General features: G+C 41.0%; 1 protein-coding gene across 4 annotated transcripts; it reads left to right on the forward strand.

Annotated features, from left to right (window-relative positions):
- Positions 1 to 937: 937 nt before the first annotated feature.
- On the forward strand, positions 938 to 12,607 carry arrdc3 (arrestin domain containing 3). Of its 4 annotated transcripts, none has more exon segments than NM_001016843.2 (8): positions 938 to 1,406; positions 4,715 to 4,796; positions 5,600 to 5,747; positions 6,135 to 6,237; positions 6,459 to 6,715; positions 7,314 to 7,473; positions 7,910 to 8,061; positions 9,340 to 10,304. In NM_001016843.2, coding segments are annotated over 8 exon segments (1,239 nt in total). In that variant the 5' UTR covers positions 938 to 1,126; the 3' UTR covers positions 9,397 to 10,304.
- Positions 12,608 to 12,911: the final 304 nt, after the last annotated feature.

The raw sequence follows: 12,911 nt of genomic DNA on the forward strand, positions 1-12,911 counted from the left end.
GACAGATTTGGAGTGTTTCTGCAAAGAAGAGTGGGCAAATCTTGCAAGTCAAAACGTGCCATGCTGATAGACTCATACCCAAAAAGACTGAGTGCTGCAATAAAATCAAAAGGTGCTTTAACAAAGTATTAGTTTATGGGTGTGCACACTTATGCAACCACATTATTTTAGTTTTTTTGGTTTTCTTCCCTCCCCCTAAAAGATTTGTTTGTTTTTCAATTGAGTGGTACAGTTTATAGGGCACATTAAAGGTGGAAAAATTTCTAAAATGATTTATCTTTGTCTCATTGTTGTACAGCACAGGAACCTGACATTTTACCAGGGGTGTGTAGACTTTTTATATCCACTGTATATACACATTATACATTGTGCTGGAACTTGAAGCACAAATATTCGTGTGGTAGCAGTGAAGGGAGGAAGGGTAAACGTCAGTGAACAATAAGTTTCAGTTATACACATATTTATTATGATGATGGGGCAAAGACGGAATTAGAGGCAACGTTGACCTCGGAATATTCACTTCCTTATATTTTCCAATGGAGGGGGAAACGATTCCCTATATAAGCCCTGGGAAGGGGCACAGGATCAGAATGCTTCAGAAGTGACTGCAGCACCGCACCGACTGCATCACTCCAACACTTTTTGATGTTTCCCAAAGGCCTCACAAATCACCCGTTTACCTTTCGGATGTAGCTGCCTACGTTGGATGCATAAACAAAGGAATAGGAACTAAAAGGACACGTCCTGACCTACGAAGTTGTCTCTTGAATAAGAGAACCCTATATTAGAGGGCTAGCGGAGAGTGAGTGAGTGAGGGAAGAGTGGCAGAGGGGCGCGCATGCGCAGAGAGCTTGTTTTTCCCAAAGCCGCACATAAGTGAGCCGGCACACTGCAGACAGGCGTCTTTGTAAAGAGACCATAGAAGAGAGCACTGTGACAGCAGCTGCTGCTGTTACTTCTCCTACCTGTTCTTCCCGATGAGCTGGCCGCTGGGCGAGCACTGAGCCTGCCTGCAGTCTCTGCACGGCAAATGCATACTCCAGTGCTCTGGCAACATCGCCATTGATGTGAAATCGGAAACTTTTGTCTCCCCCCCAGAATATTTTTATAGCCCCCTTTTACAATCATGGTGCTGGGGAAGGTGAAGAGTTTGACCATAAGCTTTGACTGCCTCAATGGCAGCCACGTCCCCGTCTATTCCAGCGGGGATGCAGTCTCAGGAAGGGTCAATCTGGAAGTGACGGGGGAAATTCGGGTGAAATCCCTGAGGATCCATGCCAGGGGGCATGCAAAAGTCAGATGGACGGAATCAAGGAACGCTGGCTCCAACACTGCCTATACCCAGAATTATACTGAAGAAGTGGAGTATTTCAGTCATAAAGACATCCTGATTGGGCATGAGAGAGGTAAGGATGCTGGGGCTTTTATGGGGTGCTGGGGGTACCTGATATTGGGGTGTATTGGTTATCAGTCAGGCAGCCATTTATTTGTGTGAAGTTGTAGCCTTTATATTTAGCTGAGGGGCTTGGGAGTTGTAGTTCTACAGCATCAGCATAGTGCTTTGTTATTGAACTTATGGAACGGTCATTGCCCATTTGTTTGCATTGTGTGGCTGTATATACAGCTGCTGTGGGCTCCCATGGCTGTGCCCAGCTCGCCAGCCTAACTGGAAGGTGTGTGCCGCAGAGCCCGGGCAGCCTGTTGGGGAGCCCAGTGAATATGGGGGTGATTGGGCATGGGGGGGGGGGCATGGGGAGAGTTGAAGAGTCATTGCGAGCAGGGTGGGGGAAGTGAAGGAATCATCTTGTTTTTCTGAAGTTTACACCACCCTTTGTTAGAAGCGGTTCAATCCTGTTTTCGGCTAGTGGTGTCAGTGGAGAGAGAAGTGAGTGGGAGGGGGGAGCTGCGCTGCTTGCACGGGATTGGCTGATGGGGAGTCAGGTGGTGAGCAGGCTGAATCGCTTCCAAAGGAAAGAAGCACTGAATAACAGCAGTGTACCCCTCAATCCCTGCTGGGCGATATGTGGGTACCCACCCCACTCATGCATGGCGCATCCTTTGCACCTTCATTCAGTACAAATGTCTATATTTTCCATCGTTATTGCACCTCATAACGTTAGTATCACGCTAAGGAGCTGGCATTGCTGTTCCATGAATGGCTTGCAACTCTATATGGCTGCCCGGTGATACCATTCCAAGGCAGCGTTACTTGCCAGTGCTGCATTGCAATGAGTAGTGCTAGAGTAGTGCTGAGGGCAGTGTTTGGGCAAGAAGTGAGCGGCTCTCTGTACAATATGTGGTGCTAGCCTCCATGACTTAGTGGTATAGAGGTGCTGTCACTGAGCAAGTGAACGTTGCCGGACTCCATGCAATACACAGGGTTGGGCTCTCAATTCCAGGTCAGTAAGGGCTCGTAGGAAAATAAAGTATGTGCTGTGTATTAGTGGAACAGTGTAAGGAGCCAGAGTACTGGCAGGCTCTACTGCACAATGCTACTAGGCGCTAAGTAAGCCGGTCTCAGAGCTCAGTAATGCACCAACAGGTGTCCAGCCTCACACAGTGACTAGCAAAGCGCCCAAGGCATTGTTTCATTGTAGTGTGCTGCGAGCTGTGCCATTCTACCTCAGCAACTTACAGGTTAACAGTTACAGTTAGGTGCAGCGCCACACTAGCTTGCTTGGTGAGGGAGGAGGAAGGAAATCAGTGCCGCGCCCAACTCGCATTCGATTGGCCCAGAGCAGTTTGTTAGGCTGTTGTCAAGACAACGGCCGCTGAATGCGATTGGCTGGCCTTGTTGCTTAGGGCGCCAGGGAACAGGTGGAGTGAGATGGGCGTGCCCGTGACGTTTTAGCCTTCCCTGACGCTGCTAGTCCGCTGGCGCTAGAGCAGGGGGCGGTGATAGAGTATCAAGCTCATGGCTTTATTAGCGCAGCTGCCTTTATTGTGTTGCAGGGACTGTGTGTGGAATAGGCGTGCGTGTGATTGAGCCTTATCCTTATGCTCTATACTTACAGGGTGACTTATAGTTCATTAGCAGCCCACTGGTCTCCAGAGAGATACTTTCATCACATAATGCTTTATACTATGCTAGGGAGCAGTGCTTACAGCTGTGTAAGCCATTTATTATACCGGTCCTAAGCATTGCTAGTGCTGGCTACACACGTAGTATCGCTCTGGGCATTGCTAGTGCTGGCTACACACGTAGTACCGCTCTGGGCATTGGTAGTGCTGGCTACACACGTAGTACCGCTCTGGGCATTGCTAGTGCTGGCTACACACGTAGTACCGCTCTGGGCATTGGTAGTGCTGGCTACACACGTAGTACCGCTCTGGGCATTGCTAGTGCTGGCTACACACGTAGTACCGCTCTGGGCATTGCTAGTGCTGGCTACACACGTAGTACCGCTCTCAGCAAGAATCCAGCGTGGTCTCCTGTACACCCGGAAGCTGGGGGCGGGGGGAGGAGGTGGGCGGAGACATGGGTTAGGCTGCGCTCTCTGCGGCTGAGCTACGTAATAGCTATGCATATGAGGGACTGGCTGAGGTTCTGCTCGCACCGGTTCAGGCCGGTCCTCTCCTGCTGGAGTCTGCTTGTGATTGACAGTTCCACACTTGTTTACCACACTGTGCGGCTGCCTCTCTCTCGCCTGCTCACTTTGCAGCACATTGCTGAGCTGGCACAAAGGAAGAAAGTAAGGCAAGGGGAAAAGTGCTGCTCCATTAAGAAGAGAAACATATCAAATTATATTCAGTCAAGCAAACCGACTTAAATTACCAAATCACGTTGTGCTACCTATAGACTTGCTATAATATACCTCAGATTTACTATAATGTACATTTATTTATTTGTTTTAGCAGCTGCTCCCCTTTGTATTTCGGTCAGCTTTCCCTAGGTATTCATTCAAACAAGTATTAACCTTAATTCTTGTTTTATCATCAACTACAACCCACAATCCCCTATATAGTCAAAAGCCGCAACTGTAGGTGGTGCTCTACAGCTCAGCCTTCACTCAATTACAAATATATATATATAATTGTAAATTTGCTAAACTGGATCCTGCCCAGGATGCCAACCAACAGAATGTGACTCAGCGCTCACACACCCATGAGCAGATACAGTATCTCCCAGGTGTGTGCCAAGGAGTGGGGAAGGTCAAGTTGTTTACTTCAAATAAGCAGGCCCCTCCCTGAGATCTCACCTTCCCCGTGCGGTCACGGAATTTAGGATTTTATTGTTTCCCAGAGGGACTGGTTTTATTGGTTTGCTTAGGAGCACTTGTTCTGCCAACGAGGTGACTTATTGTTTCCCCTGGCTATAAGCTGTCTCTGTCAGTCACCTTCTGTTTCACACATATTCATTGCTATATTGTTCTGGTATGTATACTGGGATATGTAGGCCACAAAAGGAAGCAGTTTCGTTTACCTTCTTCATTAAGGGTGAAGACACATGAAGCTACTAGTAGCGGCTATTTGTCACGGCCACTAAATGCCAGAAAATATCCTGCCATAGACCTAACTGAGAATTGCCTCTGGTATAACACGTATAGAGACAATTATCAGTAAATGATAAATATTGTCTGTTTTAGTAGCCATGACAAGTAGCTGCTACTAGTAGCTCCATGTGTCTTCACCCTTAAACAGGCCATAGATACTGTACTTTAATAGTGGTATACTGATTAATGTGTTGTTACATGTATGTATATTTCTCTTCTAGATGACGATAATTCAGAAGAAGGACTAACCACTATTCATTCAGGAAGGCATGAATATGCATTTAGCTTTGAGCTTCCACAAATGTAAGTTATACACAGCTTTGTCAACTCCTCCCCAATTAAAACAAGCCCCTGATTCAGTGTAAATCATAAATGAAAGAATTTTTTGAAGAATCAAAGGGGTAGTTCACCTTTATATTAACTTTTGAGTATGACAATTCAATTATTATTTTTTTTAATGTATAGGCTTTTGTCTAGCAGTTTTCCAGTGTGCTGGGGTCTAGTTAACCCTAGCAACCAGGTAGTTGTTTGGAAGATTATAGAAGAGAGTCTGAATAGAATGAAAAGGAACAAAAGCAATACAGCTGTAGCCTTAAGGGCCGTAGTTTATTTTTCTTCAGATGAAAGCAAATAATTAAAAAATGAAGATCGGCTGAAAAGTTGCTAAGAAGAGGCCACTCCATAACATACTTAACATCAATTTAAAGGTGAACTGCCCCTTTAATTGCAGTGCTAGTGGCACTTGGGGTGTTTTGTAGGTGTTTAAGGATTTGAAAAGCAGAGGGAATCTTGGGAAAGAAATCCAGCTTTGCTCTAAAAAAAAAAAAATTTGCGTAGAATAAGCTATTGTCTATGTATTGGGTTTTAAAATATAATACCTGCTGATTATCATCCCAACCAGTTTCACCTGTATTGGGGCTCATCGGTGTAGTGTAGGATTTCTGATTGGTATAGGTAGAGCCAGGGAAGTGGATACATGTAAAACTGATTAATCACAGGAATGTAGTTTCTCCATTTTTTTTTTGAGTTTAGTTGGCTAAACACTAAACTGTAAGAGGTTACATTTGTTTGGCAATATCTTGATTTTGCTTTCCTCTCCTGCACAGACCACTTGCTACCTCATTTGAAGGCAGACATGGCAGTGTGCGCTACTGGGTGAAAGCGGAATTGCACAGACCCTGGCTTCTACCAGTAAAATTAAAGAAGGAATTCACAGTCTTTGAACACATAGATATCAACACTCCTTCATTACTGGTAAGAATGTCTTTAGGACTCTTTTTCAAAGGCTAGCTTAAGATATTGCTAGAATATGTATAGAAAACTTACAGAAATAGGTTTTGGCCAGCATTGAAAGGCATAAAGTCCTGAATGTTTGCCTTGTTAAAGACATTCTAGGTAGACCACAACTAAGCATCCCCATGTCACTGTAAATAGGATACAATATCATATTCTTTGTAGAGTTCAATATGGCCTCCCTTACTTATAAATGAATGCTGGAATGGAAAGTAGGAATGCACTGAAGCTTTTCTACCAATTAAATACATTGCAAATGGAAAATACACTTTTAACTCAAGACATATTGCCTTTGTAATTGTGTTTGTGCCATTTGTAATTTACCAGTTTTGTTTTCTTTTATTTTAGGCTCCCCAAGCGGGCACAAAAGAAAAGACCCTGTGTTGCTGGTTATGTACCTCAGGTCCAATATCCTTAAGTGCCAAAATAGAAAGAAAGGGCTACACACCAGGTAGGTTTAAAATAAGAATGTTTAAAAAAAAAAAAAAAAAAGATTTATGGTAATGTTTTTGTTGCTGTCTTATTACTACTATCATTATGTACTAGGGGTTGTTAACATCCCTTATTTTGCTAAATGTAGCGATGTAGGGATTTCTTAACCCCACCCATACTCACTTGTAGTTGCGCGTTTTCTGTACCTCATGGCTGTCCACTTTTCTCATTCCTTTCAAGGTGAGTCAATTCAGATCTTCGCAGAGATTGAGAATTGTTCTTCTCGCATGGTGGTACCAAAGGCAGCCCTTTATCAAACTCAGACATTTTATGCCAAAGGAAAAATGAAGGAAGTAAAGCAACTTGTTGCCAACTTGAGAGGAGAGTCCTTGTCGTCAGGGAAAACAGAGACTTGGAATGGCAAGCTGCTGAAAATTCCACCCATTTCCCCTTCTATCATTGACTGTAGCATAATCCGTGTGGAATATTCTCTTATGGTACGTTCAGTTACTTAAAAAGAAAAATTAGGTTAAATGTAAGGTGTTTAATATCATGAATTTTATACATTTGCCTTGTGTTGCTCGCCTACTCGATTCATAGACAGCAAACAACATGGGCCCATAGCCACTCGAAGGATCCACAAGGGTCAAAAATAAAATAATTCCACAACATATTTCACCGCACTGAAAAACAGAAAGGTATATATATTGCACATACAGATTACATACATACACTGACCAATACAGGAGCTAAAGAGTTTTGGGTTTTATACAGAAGTGAACTCTGCATTGTAATAGCAAATATTTACTATAGAAGGCTAGTCCATTATCGACATTCTAGGAAATTGAACTCCTGTCACCAACCAGCTTTCCTGTTAGAGAATACAGAGTTCAAGTAAAATTGTAAAGTCTGTTATTGTCAGGGTGGACACGATACAAGTAGCTTTTAATATTTTCTCCAGTTTCAGCCTAATGCTCAGACTAGCAGGCAGGACTGACAAATGCATGTCAGCATGTGATATTATTTCATATGATTTTTAGGCATCTAAAATGACTGGGAATAGAAAATAATCAAGATATGATTTTTAAATTGCAGGTATATGTGGATATTCCAGGGGCTATGGATTTATTCCTTAATTTACCATTGGTAATTGGCACTATCCCACTGCATCCATTTGGCAGCCGGACATCCAGTGTGAGCAGCCAGTACAGCATAAATAATTGGCTTGGTTTGACATTGCCAGAAAGACCTGAAGGTAATTTCCCATCTTTTTTTAAAGACTAAATTATTTTTTGAGAAACTTTTTTTATGTGCTATACAGTAATCTATTTGTAGAAGTAACAGCATTCTCGGCTCCTATTAAGCTATCCTCTGCTGTTAGTACCATTGTTTTAGCCTCTCTTCGTTGAATGTGATCCATACCAACACCACCCAATGCAATGCTAAAGTTGGCAGCTTTAAAGTCTTACAATTGGGCATAAAATCATTGGTATTTTATTGTTACAAATCTTGGTTATTCTTTCATTCATAAAGTTATTATAAACAAGTCTAATTAGTATTATAACTTGAAGTTAAATGTGTCCATTTCATAGTATATTTGGCTTGTATTTTTTCACTGCTTTTATTATAAATGATCAGTTTTTTATGTACTTTGTTGTTCTGATTTAAACGTCCTCTTTGTTACATTTCAGCGCCTCCCAGCTATGCAGAAGTTGTCACAGAAGAGCAAAGGCAGAATCTGATGTCTTCAAATGCTTGTGACAATTTTGAATTGGCTCTTCAAGGACCACTATTTGCATACATCCAAGAATTTCGTTTTCTTCCCCCCCCACTATATTCAGAGGTAAGCAGCATTACACTCTTTGCATGCAATGTATTTGATGTTTCTTAATGTAAAGAGCTTCCAAAGTAGTAGTGTCACAGCAATATAAAGAGGCACTATTCCTCTTAAATTGTAAGATACCGTCGTCCCACCAGTGAATGGAACACAGGTGTGGGATCTATTATTCAAAAACCTATTTAGAGAGCTCTGTTCATTTTATATTAAAATAAGATCATATGTATTTATTTACCAAGTGGTTAGTAAATAATTTCAGTGCATGATAAATCTGCCCCTGGGTTCTATACTCAAACTTGGCATCACAAGTCACTGATTGCTGCTTTGTTTTTATGTAAAAGGAATTACCATATTGAACATTATCATCATTCACGTCCGTGTAATTGCTGAAATGTCAGGGGTTAGACAATTGCCTTTTTGCCCCTAGAAAACTCACAAAAGCCTTCTTCAGTTCTCCTTAAATGTCACTTGAATCATAGTCTGTGTGACTGATGAGATTGCCACTGGCCTTCTTGCAATAATATAAGCAGCTATTTGTTTGTCACTGTGGGAGAAACAATGGCACAAATGCAGAGAGTTGTAATAGAACAAAAAGCCTGATGTTAGAATGAAAGCGTTATTCAGTGAGAGGAAGAATATGTTTGACCAGAGTATTAGATAAGGTTAATACATTTTTATATATGCAATTAAAAAACAAGCCATAGCTGTAATGCCTGGGTTCAATATACTATAATTTATAATTGGATTGTAAGAAAAGAATTTTCTTTACTATGTAAAAGTGCCCTCACAGTGCTAAATTTTGTCTGTAAAATAGTTTTTTTTTTAATTTATTTTAATCCTGTATTAAGTTTTCTTGCCATAAGCCAGCAGGCCCAAGAAAGGGATGCAGTTGTCTTGAAAGCTTGCAGAATTTTTCAGATCTGGTCAAACCTAGATAATTTTTTAATCTCTTTAAGGGCTTGTGCAGATGGGCAGCCCTTTGTTCCCTATCGTGCTGTACTCACACAGGCGCATGTAAGCGTGCACTAGCCATCTGCATGAAAGCAGGCATCTGATTGGTTGCTATGCAGAACTAGAATAGGAGCAATTTTTGCATCTTTTATTAATCTCTTTATTAGTTTCTCAGTAGTGTGATAAAAAGTGTGATAATGCATTTATAAATACTTTTGGTTAGGCAGTACTTGAATAATTTTTAAGTCTAGTCTAGAAGTAAATAAAGAAAAAAAAAACCTTCATGAGTTTTAAAGGATGTTTTTTTTTTGTTTTTTTTTTTTTTTCTTTTAGGTTGATCCTAATCCAGATCAGCCTACAGAAGAGCATCCTTCCTGCCCATCTCGCTGAGGGATTCTTTTTCCTTACAGACAAGACTCTTAACTGCCTGTTAAGTTATGGCAGTTATGTTGGAGGCGCACTTTCAAAGGAAACTGCTTTTTCGATTTGGAAGTGGCAGACTTAATCAGCCTCTGGTCATGGTTACAGCATATACTGCATTATAAGGTGTGTGTGCTGTATACATACGGTTGCTCTCCCACCGTCTTGTGGGCCGAGTCGAGAAGCTGCTGCATTCGTATGTGGTCAAGAGATGAGGATGCACATCCTAGTAGTAACAAAGTGGATCCGCTTCCTCCTTTACTTCTTTAAGATTTGCACACTCAGTACGAATTTATAGCAGCTTGATATCACTACAGCTTTCATTGTTTCCACCGGACACTCAGTCCTTCAGTTTGGCCGTGTTTGATACACCCTGAAGTGAACGAAAGCTTTGAGAAACTGAAAACTTACAAATGCACTAAGCTTTTTTTTTTTCTTTTTTTTTCTACCCCATTATTTTACCCACTTATGAACATGCACAGTATTGTCCTCTCTGGCTGCCTTCTCAGCTTGGATTCAGCAATGGATTCGTCTCTAAAAACATCTAATGCCTTCACACTAATCCTTACTGCTGTATGTTGTTTGGCAGCCCACTGTAGTAGAATAGCAGCAATTTCAATGGGTTATTAATATACAGACCTAAGGGACTGAAACTCTCATCAAGATTGTACATCTAAATTTCAGACTTGTTGCCTTTTTACTGTCGCCCCCAAGCAGAATTTTGTTACAGACTTCCTACAAATCACTTAAACTCAGGAGAACTCATTACTTGCCAAACCTTGGAATGCTATTGGTGTTTTTATGTTGCACTGTTCTATGTTTTATGGGTTGTATGACTGTGTTGGCGGATACCATGTACCCTTCACAGGAAAAGTTTTTAAAAAAAAAAAAAAAGTTATTTTGTTTATAGTTTACTTACATGAAATTCACACTCTCTTAAAGAGGAAGCTTTTACTAAGCTTAACCAGGGCATTAATTTATATGGCACTGTAAAGTAAAGGCGAGTAGAACATATGCTGGGATTCCCCTTACACATGACAGTGTTAAGTAGGAACGTGGCATTCCCTGTCCTATAGGCCTAGACGTCCAGTTTGTGGCTGTTGAAACTCCCCCATCTCTACCATGGAGTTTAAAAAAAAAAAAAAATATATATATATAATATAGGGTGGGTGTGTGTGTTTACTCACCTGCTAAAGATGCTGGACAGTACTGCTTTAGATCAGAAATGTTCAGACAACAGCACAATAACAGCTGTAAAATACAACTGGCAGCCCTTATATCGACATTGAAGTTCAACAGCAGCCATAAAGCCGCAGGTTGGATGCCTACACTCTGTTTTATCTGTAAGGGTGCTTCCAGGCACGGAACAAAATCAAATAAACCCTTGTGCGTTAGCTGACTAGTGAGGTTAGCATGTAACAGGGTAACATAGAATCCACTGCAATACTGTCAAGGTGTTCTTTATGGAGATAGCAGCAGCTATTTGGCATGAAGCAGACAGCAGATGTCCAACCCAAGAGCTACTAGTTTCCCAATATGTTTAGATTTGTCCTAGCACAAAGCTGATGGAATTTAGGCTAATGCCACACGGGGCTGATTTTTGGGCAAGAATCGCCCCTATGCTGGCACCAGCCTCCTACCTTGCTTACACCCAGAAGCATGGTCTTGGCCCAGGTGCAGGCAGACGCGGCAGATATTGGCAAAAAAACACGAGTGTGCATTTAACAGCCAATATCCACTGCGAGGAAGAACTGTTATAGATGCACAAGTATATAACATTGATACAAGTTGGACAGGACATTTAGTTCCCTCCCCTAATGTAACCCTTTACATTGCTCTCTTTGTGGATCACTAAGTATAAACCTGCTTGTTTTGTGTCCCATCCTTCCTTTCCACTGCCCCTGTTCTCCTGGCTGTAAGATTGAAATCTCTCTTGTTTCAAGAGCTCTCAACTTAAATCAAAAAATGTATGCATTTTTGTAAGTGTCCTTTTTTTAAGCTAATTAAGTAAATAATTCCACAGTGAAAGCTTCCAGAGCGGAGAAATGTAAGGTTTTAATTAGTCACGTTTTAAGTGATTCAGCAGATATTTGCTTTTTTTCCCCTGAATTATTGTTGGATTTAAGAGGAAATAAGAGCAGTTTGACTTTTGTACTGTGTATTTGTTTCCTTCATTGTTTTGTTGGTAAGCTGGTGCATTTTTCACCAGAACTAGTCTTTCTTAATGCAAAGCCCAGAGTCAGTTTCTTAAGGGAAATTACAATTTATTTATAAGTAGGGCTTATATTTGGTTTTCCTTAAATAGGTTCAGGTAGCAAAAATAAGGCATGGCTTAGTGTGAGCACCAAATCATTTTACTCTGTGTATTTGCATTTACAGAGGAGGGGCAGCTGCTATACAGCCCCCCCAGGCAGCAGCGGTCACATAATCCATTTATTTGTGACCAGTCTTGGTGCTGTTAGTATTTATAGGTAATGCCTTAGTCAAAGCAAACATCATGGCATTTCCAATGCAGAGGAGAAATGTGAATGTTTTTTACCCTGCTGTTTAAGGGAAACTAAATGCAAGATATGCCCTTCTTACAGATAATGTTTATTTTTCCTATAAGAGGGCTGGGAACAATTATTTTTTTTTTGTCTATGAGGAGATAGGCTGGGGTTATAGATGAAGAAAGGGGTTGACCAATAAATCCTAATAGCCACTGCAAATATTTGTGACATTTAGCATTATTAAAGCCACTGGCACTGTATTGCATGGAAATGTGGTTATATAAATATGCTAACAATTCTGCAAAGTTTGTGAAAGTATTTTGCTTTTTTTTTTTTTTTAATATATAGAGGCATTATTATTATTTTTTTTTTTTTTTTTTTAATACTGGTCATTTTCTTTTATAAACCAGTTGTTGACAAACTTAGTCCAGTATTGGAGATGGCTTCCTAATCGTACGTTAGGAACAGCGGAGTGAAATCCAAATGATAGAGAAACAAAGTGCAATATTAAATGTATGTATGCTTATAGATCTGAATCTATGGCTGTTTATACATTTATTTTTCTTTTGTTTTGGTGCTGTACATGTTATTGTAGGCTCCAGTTTTAAACAAACTTTATGTGGAAAATGTTATGTTTTCCTTTTTTTTTTTTTTGTTGCTCTTCCTTGTTAAAAATAAAAAAAGTTCATTTTTGTAGTTGCGAATCTTGTGTGGTTTATGGTAGGGTAAAAACTCTTTTCTGTAAAACTGCAAGGGTGGTGACACAGGAGAGGATGAATCTCCCCTAGTGGTGGAGACTGACCTCCTCAAATGCTTTCCTGGTGGTGAGAATGTAAATCGCCGGTAGGAAGCGATGCAGATTCGGCTTGTTGAAGTTTCCTTGCAAGGCAACTTGTGGGAGCTACATCTCCACATGTGTCATTGCCCTAAAGGATCCATTGTTGGTTTTGGTATAAAACACTGCACAACAAAAGGGGTATGTAGCACCATACAGAT

The sequence above is a fragment of the Xenopus tropicalis genome, chromosome 1 (assembly GCF_000004195.4).
Source record: "Xenopus tropicalis strain Nigerian chromosome 1, UCB_Xtro_10.0, whole genome shotgun sequence".
Lineage (NCBI taxonomy): Eukaryota > Metazoa > Chordata > Amphibia > Anura > Pipidae > Xenopus > Xenopus tropicalis.

What these genes read in the sequence shown, in the direction of transcription:
- arrdc3 (XM_018093538.2), top strand. Translation starts at nt 6,506, where the DNA reads ATGGTGGTACCAAAGGCAGCCCTTTATCAAACTCAGACATTTTATGCC. An exon ending in ATTGCCAGAAAGACCTGAAG is followed by an intron (nt 7,474 to 7,909) that starts GTAATTTCCCAT and finishes GTTACATTTCAG; the next exon opens with CGCCTCCCAGCTATGCAGAA. An exon ending in CCCCCCCACTATATTCAGAG is followed by an intron (nt 8,062 to 9,339) that starts GTAAGCAGCATT and finishes TTTTTCTTTTAG; the next exon opens with GTTGATCCTAATCCAGATCA.